The sequence below is a fragment of the Pongo abelii genome, chromosome 19 (genome assembly GCF_028885655.2).
Source record: "Pongo abelii isolate AG06213 chromosome 19, NHGRI_mPonAbe1-v2.0_pri, whole genome shotgun sequence".
Classification (NCBI taxonomy): Eukaryota; Metazoa; Chordata; class Mammalia; order Primates; family Hominidae; genus Pongo; species Pongo abelii.
The window spans coordinates 53,085,731-53,103,835 of record NC_072004.2 but is presented as its reverse complement, the minus strand read 5'-3'; the positions used below and the strand labels follow the sequence as shown (position 1 = coordinate 53,103,835).

Here is an 18,105-nt window from a genome sequence, read left to right as displayed (position 1 = left end):
AGAGAGTACTTCTATGAAAATAATCACAGCCTACAAATATGGATAAAACTCCTCAGCTTTACCTGTTAGATGGTTCTAGACAGTTTCAGAATTGGTGCCTCTTTCTTCAACTTTCTCATTAATTTTATTACCCTCGCCAGTAAAATAATCTTGCCAATTGCTTTCCCTATGAAATTGTGAATGAAAATTCCCATTTCTCTTTGCTAGGTCTTGTTAGCTGCCATCTCTGGGAAGGAGAAAGTGTTTTTATAGATACGCATGGCAAGGACAAATAATGGAGCTGAAATGCAAGGGTGGATGGCAAATAAATTGCATCTTGTGAACTACCTCCAACTAATTTCTGCTTGGAGCACTGTGTTTAAAAGGATTCCTAGGCAACATCTGGAGGGATCCGGGAAAAAAGAAAACAAGAGATGTAACGAAGGTAAGCGGAGAACCAGTAAAGTGTAGTGCTACAGTAGCCTAGGGTTTCAAGGACAGGAGATTATAATATCCAGTCAGGCAGAGCAGCAGTCAAACAACATGAAGAAAAATGTCCATGAGACTTGGCATGCAGGAGATCACTGATGTGCCTATTGACAACTTCAGTAATGTTGTGAGGGAAGAAGTCAATGGGCTAAAGCGGACACAGAGACAGCAGGTGTAAACCAGAGACAGAGCCAGTGTACCGGATGGCTGAAGTCGAATACTTATGTAGCAAATGGGGATAGAGACATCTGTCCCATGGATGTATTGGCCTTCTCAGGACAAATATTCCATCCCCTGAAAACCATAGGAAAGGGGTAAAGAGGGATACTCCTATAGGTCAATTTATAGAAGAGAGCAAAACCTTAAAATTCTCCATGAAGTAGGAGCTAAGAACCTCTGTATCAGGTGAAGAGACAAGAAGGTCAAGATGGGGAAGGGGGAAGGAGAAGGTTTGCTAAAGATGTTGAAGAGAATGAGAGAACTAAACAGGGCTGGGCGAGCAAAAGGCATCAGGCAAGGCTGAGTACTCAGATGAGGTTTAAAATACGTAATAGTTACTTTAAAACAGGGTTAATCTGTATGACTAGGTGCTTTTTCTTTAGCCCTCAGATACAGAAGTAGAACAACAGACTGTGGATTGGGCTGGCATTTTGCCAGGATACAGCAGGAAGACGGGGGCACAGGAAAGGCCCAATGTTGGGAGTATTTCCGTTAATCTCCTATGAGATGCAGGCTGGCTAGTGTAGCAAGGTAGGTTATGAGAAGAAAAATACAGACAAACTCGTGAGACTGCAGAGGCTTGGAAAGAGAAAATGTGTTGGGTGACAGTGAGATGCAGAAGATTTCTAAGGTGATACACCTGTAGAGGAGAAGGTGGAGGTCCCAGCCTGGGGAAAAGGTGGCTAATCTCCCCCTGGTGATGACCACTGGCGTTAAAGGAATCCAGAAGAGACGAGGCTTTTTCTGTTTGTGGAAGTTATCTCCTTGTCCAAGTTTCTCTTCACCACTGAAAACCTCTGAAAGTTGTCAATTTCATTCAGGTAGATTCAGAAGACCTATCTGATTCCAAATGACAAAATGCTTCTAGAGAAAAAGCACCTATGTCTGGTCAGATAATGCATGTATGACTTCGGACAAATCATAGCATTTCAGTGTTTGAGGTAATCTAGTCTGTCTGTCCTCTTTACTCCTTAACTCTCCATCTGTACAGACAGAAACAATGTAATCAGCCACATATCTTGTATAAAATAAATATGAAGAGAGAGTCAATTATAAAGGCAGAAGTTCTTGGGGTGAGGGGAAGAATTTTAAAATACAAAATTAACTAGGTACTTCTTCAAGAAGAAAAATATCAGGGAGTACTGAAAGAGAACAGTTGCAGAAAGGAAGAGAAATTAACGTGAACAGCAACCAAAAACCTTCTAAGAATGTGTCAACAGTCCAGTGGAAAAGGAATACCCACCCTGATGACACCTTGATCTTGGACCCATGGCCTCCAGTACTGTGAGACAGTAACATTCTGTTGTTAAAGGTGCCCAGTCTGTGGTACTGTAAAACAGCCCTAGGAAACTAACACAGCCTGTTAGCCCACAGATGGTGGAGAGATGGAATGCTCAGTGGAGCTCCAGGCTTACTGTCTACAGCTCCCAAAGTGCGCTACGGGACCCTTGGGTGGGTGAGGTGTGCAAGATAATTTTGGGTGGTGCAGGGTGAATAATTTCAATTGACATAAAAATGTGTTTATCTTACTGGGTAAATCAGGGGTCCCCACCTGTTAGGAACCAGGCTGCACAGCAGGAGGTGAGCAGCCAGCCAGGGAGCAAAGCTTCATCTGTAGAAACAGCCGCTCCCCATCCCTCACATTACCGCACGAGCTCTGCCACCTGTCACATGAGTGGTGCCGTTACATTCTCATAGAACCCAACTGTGAACTCAGCATGCCAAGAATCCAGATTGCGTGCTCCTTATGAGAACCTAATGCCTGACGATCTGTGACTATCTCCCATCACCTCCCGATGGGACCATGTAGTTGCAGGAAAACAAGCTCAGGGCTCCCACTGATTCTATATTATGGTGAGTTGTGTAATTATTTCATTATATATTACAGTGAAATAATCATAGAAATAAAGCACACAATAAATGTAATGGGCTTGAATCATCTCTGCATCATCCCTTCCCCTTCTCCCAGGTCCGTGGAAGAGTTGTCTTCAAGAAAACTGCTCTCTGGTGCCAAAAAGTTTGGGGACCGCTGGTGAAAACGTTTCTAAGAATAGTCAAGCAACTTAAGCTTTACATGCTACGAAGTATACAGGTTTAAGTGCTAATAAAAATAGGTGCAAACGAAAACACTCTTTCTGTGGTCCAGGGAATATTAACCATTCTATCAGAAAGACTTGCAGCTTGGAGCTGCAGCTGCCCTCCCACATCCTGCCCACTGTAAAGCCCTGCAACACACACACACACACGCACACACACCACATACATACACATGCATATACTTGCACACACACATGCACACACATAAATACATTCCCATGTATATACCTGAACACACACATAGATACGTACACATGCATATAAATGCGCACACACACAGACACACACACACGCTGTGCTTCATGCCCTCACTAGGGTGGCCTGGGAGGAAATGCGTGTTTTTAGGAGAAATGAAGACAACTGAGGCCCCCCATTCTCCTGGTGTTTGCACAAGTGCCTTCTCTGCAGACCATGCTTTAGTCTCTTTCTTGGTTCTCCCTGTTACTGAAAGAAGCAGAGGCCCGGCACATGCTCAGCTGCTTAGGGCTCAAGCCAAGTTCGCAAGCTTCCTGGGGAGCCTAGTGAGATGAAGGCACTGCAGACCCTTCCCAAAAGAGGCGTCGGCTTTTCATGGATCCTTGAGCCCAGGAAGGCGATGGGTCAGACATCACGCTTCATCAGAAGACCCAAGCAAACTCCGGTGAGAAAGGGCAATGGTCAAAGATTTTATTCTCTCGGAGAAGGGGTTCTCGGGCTGTAAGCAGCAGGCAGAAGACTTTATTGCATGCGTAGTTAGGTGATGGTGACCTACGGTTTTCACTGGGGACTGGGATCGAGAGTGACCCAACCTCCTACTCACGCTCGTCTCTCCCTGTCTCTCTCTTTGCCTTTTGTGTCTCTCTCCCTATCTCTTGCTCCTTTTCCTCTCAGCCTCCTCTGTCTCTTTCCTTATCTCTCTTCCTCTCTCTCCCTCACTCCTTCTCCCCATCTCTCTTTCTCTCTCCTTCTTTTCCACTTCTCTCTCCCTCCCCATCTCTCTACCTGCCACTGTTCAGGCTCCTGGGGCCCCACGTGGATGGGTGGACACAGGACTCCTAGGCTACCTTTCACAGCGCAAGCAGAGGGCTGCAGGACCTTGGTCCCCACCTCCCAGCATCCTCAATATGAGGGGTGTGGGGTGTGCCTGTGCTCTCCTGGGTGGGCACCCCACACTCCAGGAAATAGAAACCGCAGGTCACAGCTGGCTCGAGTGCTGCCCACGGGGCTGCCAGCTTCCATCGTGTGATCTGCTGAGGCCAAAGCAGAGGACAGCAGCCCAGGCCCGACTCTGCAGCAGGGTGGGGGTAGGGGTGGGCTTGGGGGTGGGGATGGGGATGGGAGCCACCAATGCAAACTGGCCCCTGGCTGGTTTCCTACCCTGCACCCTGCCATGCAAGGCCTCCTCTCCCACCCCTACCCCTGTCTGCCCCACCTCCACCCCTAGGCTGCCCCACACCCAGGCTCCAGAAGTCTCCCAGGATCCAGGAACTAAGGGCAACCACTGGGTTCCACAGCCCCTAGTCCATGGGTCAGCCACCCCTCTGCGTGCTGACAAACCTTGGCTCTCATGCCCCACCCCAAGCCAACCACACAGCCCTGTCCCCGCACCAGCATTATTACCGCCTCCTGATTTTGGCCCTGACAGCCCTGCTTCCTGGTAACCTTGCCCCCTCCCACCCTGCTCCAGGCAAGCCCAAAGGCCAGCGCCCTCCACCCACCCTTCCTGGGGGCCACTCTACTATCTCCTTGCCCAGATGTCTTAACCTGGCTTTACCAAGCTAGAATAAATAACAGGGATGAGGCCCCGGACTCCGCCAGGAAGATGTGCCAAAATACTCTCCATTTAGAAGCGGGAACAGTAATGGGGCCTATGGATGACCCCAGGATTGTCACCCAAGCAGCAAGAAGAGCAAGGAGCCCGGTTTCCTGCTCTTACGCGGGGAGGACGTGGCCAGGGCTCCACAAGGCCTTGGAGAGGGGTGGGTAGGAGAGCAGATCCACCCTCCTCTTGAGGAAGAAACCACCACCCCCAGGAAGCAGCAGATGGGGGCACACAGGCAGAGTCCCTGCATGCTGTAGAGCAGGGCCAGCAGATCTGTACTCAGCCTCAGCCCCAGGGGAGCTGCAACATAGACTGAGACCCTCACAGGTTGGGCTCTGTGCCCCCACCCAAATCTCATCTGGAACTGTAATCCTCCTGTGTCAAGGGAGGAACCTGGTGGGAGGGGATGGGATCTGGGGACAGTTTCCCCTCTGCTGCTCCCCTGATAGTGAGGGAGTTCTCAGGAGAGCTAATGGTTTGAAAGTGTGGCACTTCCCGGTTCTCCACTCACTCCCTCCTGCTGCCTTGTGGAGAAGGTGCCTGCTTCCCCTTCGCCTTCTGCCATGACTGTAGGTTCCCTGAACTGGGAGTCAATTAAACCTCTTTCCTTTATAAATTACCTAGTCTCAAGTATTTCTTTATAGCAGTGTGAAAACAAACTAGTAACCCTTCCCTGAGGCGCCTTCTCCTTAGGCAACCAGCTGTCTCCATGCTCCTCCTCTGCCCCCTGTTCTTTCTTTTCCCCTCATGAGGCCCAAGTGATAAACAGGCCAGCCGCAGCCCCAGCCCCAGCCCCAGCCCCGTCCTACTGCAAGCCTGTGTGGCTGCTGGAGAGGCCATGCTCCTTTCCTCTCCCTGAGCCTGCCTGATACGCTTTCTGGATCCTGGAGGAAACTGACCCACTATTCTCATACTGGTGCAACATCACCAGTATGAGTACCAGTCTTGGTACAGCTTCCAAGGCCTCAAAGCTGTACCATTTGAGCCAGGCTTTTTTGTCTCCACTTGCTAGGGCTGTCATTGGGACAGTCCTAGAGGGTGGTGCCAATGGATGAATGGATGGATGGACAGTAGTCCAGGGATGACGTCCCTGTCTGTCCTGAACTTGGCCCTTCCTGCAATGAGAAGCCTTCCTGAGTGAGTATATACAGTCATCCCTTGGTATGCATGGAGGATTAGTTCTAGGGTCCCCGGGAATGCCAAAATCCATGGATGCTCAAGTCTCTAATATAACATGGCCTGGTATTTACATATAAGCTATGCACATCCTCCCGTAGACATTAGACCATCTCTAGATTATTCATGATGTGTAATACAATGCAGATGCCACATGAATGGTCATGATACTGTATTCTTTAGGGAATGATGAAAAGAACAAAGTCTGCACATGTTCCACAGAAACATAACCATCCAATTTATTTTCTGAATATTTTCCATCTGCTGTTGCTGAATCCACAGATGCAGAGCTCCTGGATACGAGAGCCAAGTGTGCTTTGAGAGTAGGGTGGGTGAGGTTGCTAATGAGTACAGGGGAGCAGGTGTTGATTGGGAGGACCCTGCACTGGGGCATCTGGACGTCCTTCCTCAGGACTTGAGACTCCAGTTGGATGGCCAAGGCAGACTCAGCCCAGGTCAAAGCTGTCCCCTTGAAGTTTCATTTTATCCCAAGCTCTTTCTGGACCCTGGAATTTGGCATCCCCTAGACCCTGCGTGGAAAGACAGCTGAGCCAGGATTTAGATAACATGTCTAGAACAGTGAGCCCCTAGTGTGTGCCCGGCACTTTCCGCACAGGATCCTCTAGCTAGAATATCCAAGGGTCATGGAGAGAAATACCCAGTTAAAATATCAGAAATGAAGTGATACCATTAGAGACACTAAAAAGATCATTAGGTAATAGTATTAGCTTTTGTATTCTGAGATCCAACAGCAGCAGTCACTTCCCTCCACCCCTATGTGTATCCCAGGACCACCCTGGACAGGGAGGGCTGAAGTTAGGGAACACCCATGGATGATCTGGTGCTGGCCCTGGGCCTCGGGGGTGACAGTGATGAGGAACTGGGTGCACACATGAGTGGGGCAGCCGGGCCTGGCCAGAGAAGCAACACACACGTGTACAGACGTGTTTACCCACATACACATGTGCACGCACGTGCACAAACACATCGCAGGCAGGCATGTTGATGCCTCAGGCAGCGGAGGACCCTGACTATGGGCCCTGCTGACCCGGGCAAGGCCCCATTGTGATGCGTGCCATGACCTCAGAATGTCACTGGTGCTTAGCACCTATCCGCTCTCTGGCCTGCCTCAGTGTTCTACAGCAGTTACACACAGGCGGTGGTATCTGTGAGCAGCTCTGTGGACTCAAAGGTTTTCTCCCTGAGAGGCATAACCCAGGCCAGCTGATTCATCAGAATCAGGTGAGTGTGACCTGCTCTCTTCCCTCCAGGTTGACTTGGGGACAGTGGCTACGGTGTGGGCGGTGTTGGCATCTGTGGGGCAGCCACCGAGGAGGGTCATCCCTGAGCACTCACCAGGCGCCCGTTCTACACTGCCCGTGTAGACGATTGGCTCTTTCGTCCTCATGGTGGCTTCATAGAGTGGGTGCTGTTCCCAAATGTACCCATTCGACAGATGAGACGTCTGGGGTCAGAGAGGCAGTAACCGGCCTGGGAATCCAGACGTGACCCTGAGTTTTGCTCTCAGCCCTGCCGTGTGCTGTGCTGGAATTCAGGCCTGAACCCTGTGACCTCCCTGCCCTAGATGCCAAATCTGCCCAGGTTTCCGATCCCGATGGGGCAGAGCCTGGTCCTGGCAGAGCCACTGGTATAGATCCACTGTGGGTGGGGTGAACAGGACGGTCCTCAGAACACCTCTGTGCCCTAAGCTGGGTCCTGATGATCGCTGTGGGCCCCAGTGAACACACATGGTCCCTTGTCCGGGGGAGCCTGCTGCCCTTGGGCAGCTGTGGAAAATGAAGAAGCCCTGGAGGGCTGGCTGAGTGGAGACTATCTTCCCTTCTGTTCAAAGGGGTCCAGGCACTAGGGTTCTCCCCAGGTATTTCTTGCTCTGTGTGGTCCTCTCGAGGCCTCACCCTCCTTTTGCCCCGAGTATTCCCAGGAGGGACGGTCCATCCAGGTGTTCTCCAGGACCAAGGACCCACTGTTCTTCCTCAGTGACCCAGGAAAATGAAGCCTCCTCCTCTAGGGACAGCTCAGAATGGTGGACTCCACAGTCCCTCTGCGACAGACGTGGTTTCCATAAGTACAATAGATCTTTTTCATCCCCAAACCGAACACCCTCCTGCTCAACAGGCGTTATTCCTAAAGTGGATTCACTGTTCAGACTGAAGGGCCATGGTAGCCAAAGTGATGAGCGTAGTAGAACCGAGCAGTCAGGAGAGATCTTGTTCCCTGTAGGAAACGGGGCATCTCTGTGGCCCTGAGCATCCCAGGAGGCCGAGTGTACAGAGACCTCTGGTCGCTGAGCCCAGTCTGCCTCCACATCCCTGGTATAGCCCATCATGGGCCCTTCACCCTTAGCAGGTGGAAACCATTCAACCTGCTGGGGCAGGTGTGCCCCCATTTCATGGCATTTGGGGACAACAGGATTCTCTGTCTAGGTCCCACTGTACTCAAGTCCTTGGGAAGATGCCCACCCCTGCTTGGGACTTGAGACTCCAGAGACTTGAGCAGCTGTGGGCCACTGGGTCTGGCCCCTTTTTAGCTGGGGGCCGCGGTGGAATGGGGTTTACGCAGCCAGCCAGCATCTGGGAGCCCAGCGGGAGCAGTTCAGGTGTTCTCCGAAGCTGTCAGGTACAGTGTAACCTTTAGACAATTTTGTCTCACAGGATGGACACGGTAGAGGACGCGGACAGTTGGTGGGCACAAGAGCGAGAGGACATCATTATGAAATACGAAAAGGTACAAGTCGGTCTGCTTCTTGGAGGGAGGCCTCTCCCAGTGGGCCCTGGTCAAAGGGTCCTGCGCTCCGTAGGAGCACAGGGCAGGGACGGGTGGCCAATGCCCCCAGGCCCTTGCACCCTTTACCTTGGACCCCTCACCAAGGCTCCCTCTGGGCTACAGGGACACCGAGCTGGGCTGCCAGAGGACAAGGGGCCTGTGCCTATTGGAATCTACGGCAACATTGATCACTTTGGAATTCTGCAGTGAGTCCTCTGCACTCCCCTCACCCCTAAAGCACCTGTCTCAGCTCAGGGATGGGTTTGCTTTTAGAAAGGCCTTTCTGATGCAGGACATGTCTCGCCAGGTCGGGTCAACCTCCTTTCCAGGTACAGAACTCCTCCCTGGCTCCCCTGCAGGTCCATCCCGAGGTTGTTGTTAGGCCAGAGGTGTGGGGCCCATCTAGGGAGCCGGTGGGAATGGAGACTGGGCTAGGTCAGGCACCTGGGCTCTCAGCAGTTCTGTCGGCAAGTGAGCACAAGAGGAGCGGGGCAGCCTGAGGGTCTGGCCCTGTCTACTTGGAGACAACCCCAGTGAGATCCAAGGGTTGTGGCCACAGGGTGAGGGGATGCCTGGCCCAGCCTCGGGGCTGTTGTCCAGCAGGTCTCTGAGGGCCCACCTGCCCCTGTTCTCCCCCATTCCCCTAGAGCTACAGCCCTCACTGTCCCGTGAGGGGAAAAGGCATGGGGACAATGGAGGCTGTAGCCCTAGGAGAATGGGGAAGAAGATGGGCAGGGCCCCATTCTGGGCATCTCACGGTGAGGCCAGGGAGGCAGCAGGGCTTGTGGCTAAAGACCCTGGGTCTGGTGCTGGGAAGGGATCTGGGGCCAGGTAACAGGAGCCCAGCCAGGAGCCTATCCCTCAGGGATCATAAGATGGAGAGACAGAGGATCCCTGGGGAGGTAGGGTGGGAGGGAGCTGATGAGCCGTGCCACTTCTGAAACGCAGGTGTGTGGCTCGGGTGCAGGGAGAGGCAGGTGGATGCTGGGAGGTGAGAACCTGCAAGGGCCTTGGGGCTGTCAAGTGGGATGGGCCCCTGGTGCACCCAGAGTACACCAGGCAGGTCTCAGGGCAGGCTCCCTTGACCCTGGTGGGGTGATGTGGTCACTCCCTGAGGGACTCCTGTCAGGGCCCGGTCGCCCACCGTGGGCGACCCCCATCCCATCTCAGGGCTAACCTTTCTCAGCTGCAGCAGAAAGCACCACCTGGAGTCCAGGGTGGGCAGCCCCACTGGGCAGCCTGACCACCTCCCACGCCAGGGGCCCCAGTAACCCCGGCCAGGCTGTCCCTGCACTCCTTCTTCTCCCAGGTCCTGCCCCTCCTGGGAGTCAGACCCACGGGAAGGCCCTTGTCCTCCCTTCCCTGTGCCTTCTCCTGGGCTGAGCCCTGAGCTGGATAGGGACAGAGCCAGTGCTTTCTAGGGGTCTGCTCCCGGGCTGGGGCGGCTCCAGGCCCCGTGCAGGTCCTCAGCTCTGCCTGGGTTGCCTTACAGTGAGACGGAGCTGCCTCCTCTGGCTGCACAGGAGGTGAAGGTAAGAGCCTGATGCATGGAGGGGCTGGTCCAGGGACGTAGGGACTGGGCGGGTGGTCGGTGAGACAGAGGAAGCAGCCGGCCTGGGCGGTGGTGGGTGAGGGCAACACGCTGTCACTGGGAGGGGCAGCAGTCCCTGCTGGACCTGACCCCAGGTTGCTGTTAACTTTGGCAGTTTGATAAAATTTTCAAAAGGAGAACCACAGTCCTGGCTTGGGGGTGGCTGCGTGCTTGTGTCAGGACCCCACCTAGAGGCTGGGACCTGAGACTGGTGTGTCTGTGGCCTGAGGATGGTACATCCTGGGGTCCCAAAGCCAGCCCAGTGGTGCTCATTTGCTCAAAGGCTCTCAGCCCTTGAGGTCTGCCCTTCCCTGGCTCCTTCCAGCTGGGTCCCACCAGGGCTCCAGAGCCCAAGACGCAGCATCCGCGGGCAGCTCTGGGAAGCCTGGCAGCTCCGCTAACTCCAACATGCCTCATTTGACAGAATCGGCAGGAGATGAGACGGACGAGCAAGTGGAGGAAAATGCTGGGAGAATGGGAGACGTATAAGCACAGTACAAAAGTAATGTGTGGGGGGAGAGGCCCCCGAAAGCACTCTCTGCAGAGACAGGGGACAGGCACCCATGGCTGTGGCCTGGCACCGTCAGCCTCTCAGAGGGTGGGTGGCACACTGTCCTCGCCCGGAGGACTGCAGGCCTGGTCACCAGATTCCCTGCCTTTCATGCAAGCGTCACCTTGCTGGGAGGGAATCTGAATCTAGGGCTGGGACCACCCAGAGCTCAAGGCTAGGGATGCCCTGGTGACCCGAAGGAAGGAAAAGGTTCAGATCAGAGTTTCGACTCTGAGTGTCCATCCACTGTTTCAGTCCTGGGAAGGGAGACCCTGTCCCAACTTGATGTCACCTCTACTGAGGAATCATGGGGCCAAAACCGACAATTTCCAGAATCCCCGGGCTCTGGTCCTCACTGGGGTCACCCTGTGGCCTGGGACACCAGATTGTTTTCTGCCCACAGCTCATAGATCGAGTGTACAAGGGAATTCCCAGGAACATCCGGGGCCCGGTGTGGTCAGTCCTCCTGAACATTCAGGAAATCAAGTTGAAAAACCCGAGAAAATACAAGGTATGCTCAGCCAGAGCACAACAAACAGGACAGGCCATGTCAGGGGCCCAGGTCTCCAGCTGGAGGGAACGTCAAGACCACCCTGGGGGGCTGGGGGCGAAGGTCAGATGAGCACCCTGGGCACAGATGGTTACACAGTCACCACAGACAAACTCAGCTCTGGTGACCCTCCCTGGCTTCAGTAACAAGCCAAAATGCAGCTTTCTGCAGAAGGAAACCTTCCTTCTGTCCTTTCTTCCCGAAGTGCTGACTGTGGGCTGACTGCCACTGGGGGCAGGGAGGCTTCCTTCTGTTCTGAGGTTGCTTCCTCCTCTTGGCCCTGCCCTACAGATCATGAAAGAGAAGGGCAAGAGGTCATCTGAACACATCCACCAGATCGACCTGGACATAAGCAGGACCTTAAGGAAGCATATCTTCTTCAGGGATCGATATGGAGCCAAGTAAGCCTACAGGAGCCACAGGGCCCCAGGGGAGATGGAGTGAACCAGAGGGATGGGGGCTTCCCCAGAGCAAAAGCCAGGGTCACCCAGGAGGGATGACAGAGCTGCCAAGAGCTCTCCTGGCCCAGGGAGCAGCCGGCACCATGAACCGAGCACCTCCCTGGTTCCAAGGCCTGGGTCAGACTGGAACATGTGGGGCCAGAACCCAGGAGGATCCTGAGGAGACAGAAGACAGCAAAGAAAATCATGCACAATGGTGAAAGGTGCTCTCCCTGACCCATGGGGACCCATGGTAGGGCCTACGGGAGGGTGGCAGGATAGAGGGCCCATGAGCCCCCCCAGGCAGCAATGACAGCAACCAAATGCTGGGAGAATTAGGGGTCCTGGAAACTCTCATCCAGGTCTGCTGGGAACATGACATGGCACAGCCACATTGGCAGCCAGTTGGGCAGTGGCTCACAAAGCTCAGTGGACTTGAACCACACGTCCCCAAAGTGTCACAGATATTGAACCCACTGATTTGAAAACTGACATCCACATGAAACCTGCATGCCAGGTTCACTGCTTGATTCCTCGTCACTCACACACGGAGCCTTCGGGGATGGCCTTGAACACGGGAATGGGGAGAGCAAGGCTGGTCCTCCCTTCAAACGGAAGACCCAGTGAGAAAAGGGAAGGAGCCAGTCATGCCCGCACGAACGTGGGTGGATCCTAGATGCATTTTGCTAAGGGAAAGAAGCCAGACCCAATAAGCTACCACAGTAGGATTCCCATTCCTAGGCCATTCTGGAAAAGGCCAAACCATAGGGACTGAGAAGCAGTCTGGGTGGCCAGGGGCTGACGGATCAGGGAGAGGCTAGGTGCATAGGGGCCACCCTGGAGACTTGGAGGATGAAGGAGTCGCTCCAGGAGGGGCTGGAGCGGTGGCCGGGAGACTCTGCACCTTGGTTTGCAACCGTGGAGGAACTATACACCCACAGACTGAACTGGCGTGTGTGCAAACTGGAAAAAAAAAAAAATCATTCACAGTGAAAAGGATCAGGTAAGTCACTGTACAACTGGGCTATTTGCATGTCACAGATGTGGATTTTACTGAAACATTTCTTCAACAGTCTCAGGCCCTGAAGAGCTCACTGCTTATCTGGTGAATCATCTGAACCTGAAATAGGATTTGCTGTTAGGCTGTGTAGACAAAGTGAAACTAACAGCATCTGCACAAACCAAACCATAGCCCCCTTTCTCTGTTTCCTAGGCAGCGGGAACTATTCTACATCCTCCTGGCATATTCGCAGTATAACCCGGTGAGTATTCCCGGCAGTGAGGTTCCCGGGCCATATTTCCATATTCACAGGAGTGGGTGTCTGGTGGGGGTGTCGTTGCTTCTTTTAAAGTTAGTATTTGTGACCCACCAGGATATAGGAGGTAGGATTCCAGCTCACCACTGGCATAAACCTCCAAGCAAGGGGGTGGTCTCAAGGGGTCAAGCTGAGACACAAAGGAGTCAGGGTCTCGACTCCTGCTGTCACTTGGGCCTGACCACCACTTCTCAGAACAAGAAATGATGCCCTCCTCCTGGGGCTGCCCCGAAGCCCAGGAGCTTGGCAGCATCGCACACAGGATGGTGCTATCGGCAGACATTTTGGACAAGGTGCTGAGGTGCCTGATGGACTTGGCTCTTGTCATGAAATGAATTTGCATCCTGGGGAAGCCTCTTCTTCAGAGGAAGCCTCTCCAGTCACCTCTGCCCTCTCCAATGACATGAGTCCTCCCAGGTGACCTCAGCCCTCCCAGGTGATGTCCTTCCATGGTGACTCTGGCTCTTGCAGGAGGTGGGCTACTGCAGGGACCTCAGCCACATCGCTGCATTGTTCCTCCTTTACCTGCCTGAGGAGGATGCATTCTGGGCACTGGTGCAGCTGCTGGCCAATGAGAGGCACTCTCTGCAAGGTAAGTGAACAGCTGCCCCGGGGACCTCTTGCAGCCAGACCTGGTGATGGCCACCCTGGCCAGGTGATCACAGCTTTCACCCAAGGCACCCTCCTTGTATTGCCAGCTTGTTGGGAGACTTTAGGATGTCTCTGCTGAGGGTCCCACAGGAGTCCACAGCTGACCCCCAAAGCCCAAATCAGATGCCTTTCATCCCCATCAGCAGAGGGCATCTCATCCTCCCCGTGGCCACCCTCTGTGTCCTGGAGCCACACCCTCCGGCTCTGATTCTGTGCAGCTGACTCTCCCCTCCCTGAGAGTCCTCCTCCCCTCCAGCTGCCCAGGCTCCTGCTGCCATTGGTGCCCAGGAATGGGCCGACCAAGCCCAGGTGGCAGCATCTCCCCATCCCCTGTTCCCTGGCCCGACCCCACTTCCAGGAGATGACCAGGAAGCCCAGCACCCACCCAGTTCTGGCTGCCCTGTCGTGGCCTCAAAGTCAGGTTTGCCCTTTTTGCATCCTGGCCCAGGAGGCCTCCAGGAGAACCTCCAGCCAGGCTCCAGGGAATGTTCCTGCCCCACCTCCCCAGGGTAAAGGCCGCATGGTGGGGTCACCAGATGGGAGGGTGGGAGGCCTTGGGGTTTGGGGGCCTCTCCAGCTGCCCAGCTCTTGCAGCTGATGGCTCCACATCTTGGGGGAAGTCTCTGATTTCATGATGGGCTGGGGGCTTCTCAGGATTTCACAGCCCAAATGGTGGGACAGTCCAGGGGCTCCAAGACCAACAGGAGCATGTGGTACCCACATCACAACCCAAGACCATGTGGCATCAGGTGAGTTTGTGGTCCCCTCAGCTCTTCCCAGAGGCCCTGCCTCCCATGGGGCTGTAAGGAGCAGGGGAGCTGGAGCCCCTCGTGGGGCTGGTGACTGGCTGAGTCCCAGCCAGGACCTGACCTGGGATGTCGGGTTCTCCATGGGCTGGGAGTTGGTTTCCTTTCCTCCTCCTCCTCCTCCTGGAGGAGGCAGAGGCACAGGGATGGGGGCCCAGCTCCCGCAGAGCAGGGCAAAGGGCAGTGTGTCCACCGGGAGTGTGGGAAGGTGACAGTGTTGTGGGGAGCTCTGGACACTGCCCAGTGTTCTGCACTAGGGGAAGGGTCTTCAGAGGCCCTGGAAGAGGGAGGTTTTTAGGGCAGCCCAGTGGCCTGAGCACCTCTGTTGCTTCCATCAGGACAAGGAAGGTCTACGTGGGCAGTGTTCCTCATTAGGCTGCCTTATCCGGACACTGATTGATGGGGTAAGGAGGCATAGGGAGACCCTGGCTCAGGGACCCTCCTTGCCCTGCAGTGCCCTGCTTCCCCAGCCCAGGGGTCTGGCTCACTCCCAGCCCACAGGAGGCTCAGGCGGGTCCCCAAAGGACACACAAGCAAAACCCTCTGCCCAAGAGGGGTCATCCCAGGGCAATGGCTGGGGCTCAGGCCCAGCCTCATGGGCAGACTGGGCCAGGACCCGACTTGAGAGGGCTCGGGGAAGCCTCAAGCCCTGGGCAAGCCCCTCTCTCCAGGAGCCACATCCCCACTCAAATGAGTGCCCCCCATGAGGAGCTGCAAGACCTTGTCTGACCCAGCGTCCTGGAGGGCTCAGGCGACCCTCATGGGGAAGGTCACTGACTCTGGAGACTGAAGCCCCAGTGTGCGCAGCTCGAGCCACCAGCCCCAGCCTGGAAGGACCGGGTTCTTTCACACCTGCTGTCCCCACAGATCTCTCTCGGGCTCACCCTGCGCCTGTGGGACGTCTATTTGCTGGAAGGAGAACAGGTGTTGATGCCGATGACAAGCATTGCCTTTAAGGTTCAGCAGAGTAAGTCTACGTCCACCCAGTGGGGCCTGGGGAGCCCTGGGGTCAGACCCCGACTGGCGCGAGGGCAGCTTCCTCACACTGTCCTCATGATCCTCAGTTCTGGCCCAGAGGGAGGTCTGGCCAGGGGGGCTGGGCAGGACACTGTGACACCAAGTCCATCCCCCACATGACCCAGATGAAAGTCCAGAGTGTGGTGCGCACTTCCCTGCCCAGGTCTCCCCCCAGCCAGTCTCCTGTGTATATCTGGATGCCTGGGGTGGCCACAAAAGGATCCGGCACCGCCCAGTGGGAGACTGAAGTGGCCACTGGGTATGAGCTGTGACCATTCCCAGGTAACTCTCCTGGCCTGATATCCACCCTGTCCCTAGAGCGCCTCATGAAGACGTCCAGGTGTGGCCTGTGGGCACGTTTTCGGAACCAGTTCGTTTACCCCTGGGCCAGGGATGATGACACCGTGCTCAAGCATCTTAGGGCCTCTATGAAGAAACTAACAAGAAAGCAGGGGGACCTGCCACCCCCAGGTGGGCTCCAGTGCCATGTCCCCTCCCATGTCACCCTCTGGGGTAGTCCATAGTAGGGGAGTGCCCGGGACCTGCAACCCTACTACCTGGGCCTTCCTCTTCACCTTTTCTTCCTCCTCTTCCTCCTGCACTCTAAGAAGGTACAGGAGGCCCACCGGTCCTCAGGGCAGGCGCTCAGTGCCTGTATACTGGACGTGCTGTGCACGCAGGAGGGGGATGTGGGCAAGACCCTCCAACAAGCCCCCTCCCACTTTCCACGGTGTCTCGCTCTCCCCCTCACAGGGCCCTCAAAGTTACTAGATGGGCCCAGACCCATTTGTGGGAGACCCCGCCCCTCCCTGCAGGCACCCACAGCCTCAGAGAGCAGCAGAGGCCCCTCACTCATGCATGCTCCTCCAAGGTTGCCAGGACAACAAGCCTTGAGCCAGGGAGGCAAGGGAATTGGTGTCCCTGACCCCCACAGAGCATTCAGGGAGAGGGCACAGGTGGGACCCCGGGCCCAGAGCCAGAGCCAAGAGTTCAGCCAGATGTGGGAACGGTCAGTCCTGGCATGGACTGGGCAGCCCAGGAGGGCAGAAGGTGTCCCACATCCGGGTCCAAAAACCCACTGCAGAGACGAGTCCCCATGTGAGGTGGCAAGGGGCTGGGTGACATCCAAGGCCCCTCCTACCTGAGTTCTGACTGGGGGTCGTATCCCAGGCCCAACAGCCCTGGGACGAAGGTGTGTGGCAGGAAGCCTCCAGCCAGTCTGAATCCTGGGGGCAGTCCCAGGAGCCACCCGCCATGCCACGACAGCTTCCCCACGCCAGGCAACACACACCCCTCCCTCTGAGATCAGCAGACTACAGGCGTGTCCTCAGTGTCAGGCCACGGGGGCCACACAGAGACCCCAAGGAATACAGAGAGGCAGGCAGGTGGGGCCCAGCCCGGAAAGGCCTGCATGGGCTCACTGGAGACGCTGACCGCATCTGTTTTCCTTTCAGCCAAACCCGAGCAAGGGTCCTCGGCATCCAGGCCTGTGCCGGCTTCACGTGGTGGGAAGACCCTCTGCAAGGGGGACAGGCAGGCCCCTCCAGGCCCACCAGCCCGGTTCCAGCGGCCCATTTGGTCAGCTTCCCCGCCATGGGCACCTCGTTCTTCCACACCCTGTCCTGGTGGGGCTGTCCGGGAAGTCACCTACCCTGTGGGCACTCAGGGTGTGCCCAGCCTGGCCCTGGCTCAGGGAGGACCTCAGGGTTCCTGGAGATTCCTGCAGTGGAACTCTATGCCCCGCCTCCCAACGGACCTGGATGTAGGGGGCCCTTGGTTCCCCCATTATGATTTTGAACAGAGCTGCTGGGTCCGTGCCATATCCCAGGAGGACCAGCTGGCCACCTGCTGGCAGGCTGAACACCCTTCAGGGTTGAGATTGGCTTTCACTGCACTGAGCCACAACGTGGGCATGGACTTCCCGGCCCTGCAGTGCACCCAGCACTGAATCCGACGAGGGCACCCCCTTCAGAGCTAGGGACGAACAGCAGTGCGCTCCCACCTCAGGGCCTTGCCTCTGCTGCCTCCACTTGGAAAGTTCTCAGTTCCCTCCAGGCTTCTAGAAGCATCTGGGCCAGGGCTCATGGCTGGATAATTTCCCAAGGCTTAACAACCCAAGCAAGCTTCCCATCCTCGTTTTATTTTTTGTTAAACTTATGAAAATTTATTAAGAAAGTGTGCAGCTCGAGAGACATTCAGAAATGGAACACACCAGCCCCAAGATCACAAAGCCAACCATGCCTAGCCCCTCCCAGCACCCCCAGCCCCACGACCAGCGTTCTGAATTCTGATGACACCATGAGCCTGCCTTTGTACTTTAAACTCATGGAAGGATAACCACCTTCACGTTTTAAAATAAATGTTTCCTGTTGAATGATTTTAGATTTTAGACAGAAATATTGAAAATGCACTACAGTGACCTCTTACACCTTCCATCCGGCTGCCCCTAATAATGACGTTTTGTAGTCCCATGGCACATAAGAAATTTAGGCCAGGTGTGGTGGCTCACAACTATAATCCCAGCAATTTGAGAGGTCGAGGTGGGAGGTTCAGGTTCACTTGAGTCTAGAAGTCTGAGGCCAGCCTGGGAAACATAGGCAGACCCCGTCTCTAGAGAAAAGTCAAAGAAATCAGCCAGG

The 18,105-nt window shown here is 55.0% G+C and overlaps 1 protein-coding gene across 6 annotated transcripts; it reads left to right on the top strand.

The window, feature by feature from the left end:
- The first annotated feature begins 282 nt into the window (after positions 1-282).
- On the top strand, positions 283-17,843 carry LOC129051378 (TBC1 domain family member 3G-like). 6 transcript variants are annotated; one of them, XM_063718765.1, is made up of 18 exons: positions 283-424; positions 1,797-2,541; positions 2,657-3,424; positions 5,598-5,722; positions 8,434-8,506; positions 8,669-8,751; positions 10,038-10,077; positions 10,561-10,638; positions 11,090-11,197; positions 11,528-11,637; positions 12,890-12,938; positions 13,464-13,584; positions 14,298-14,392; positions 14,788-14,853; positions 15,317-15,416; positions 15,785-15,937; positions 16,921-17,353; positions 17,397-17,529. In XM_063718765.1, the coding sequence occupies exons 3-18, from the start codon at positions 3,311-3,313 to the stop codon at positions 17,527-17,529; spliced, it is 1,881 nt and encodes a 626-aa protein (XP_063574835.1). In that variant the 5' UTR covers positions 283-424; positions 1,797-2,541; positions 2,657-3,310. The 6 variants fall into 6 exon arrangements, with proteins under 6 accessions (XP_063574835.1, XP_063574830.1, XP_063574831.1 ...); XM_063718760.1 differs by having other exon boundaries at positions 16,921-17,843; XM_063718761.1 differs by lacking the exon at positions 11,090-11,197 and having other exon boundaries at positions 16,921-17,843.
- The last annotated feature ends 262 nt before the right edge of the window (positions 17,844-18,105 follow it).

Bases quoted from the DNA above. Each gene is read 5' to 3' on its own strand.
- LOC129051378 (XM_063718765.1), top strand. From the start codon at position 3,311: ATGAAGGCACTGCAGACCCTTCCCAAAAGAGGCGTCGGCTTTTCATGG. The intron at 12,939-13,463 runs GTGAGTATTCCC...TGGCTCTTGCAG, and splicing joins CATATTCGCAGTATAACCCG to GAGGTGGGCTACTGCAGGGA. The intron at 13,585-14,297 runs GTAAGTGAACAG...GGGGCTTCTCAG, and splicing joins TGAGAGGCACTCTCTGCAAG to GATTTCACAGCCCAAATGGT.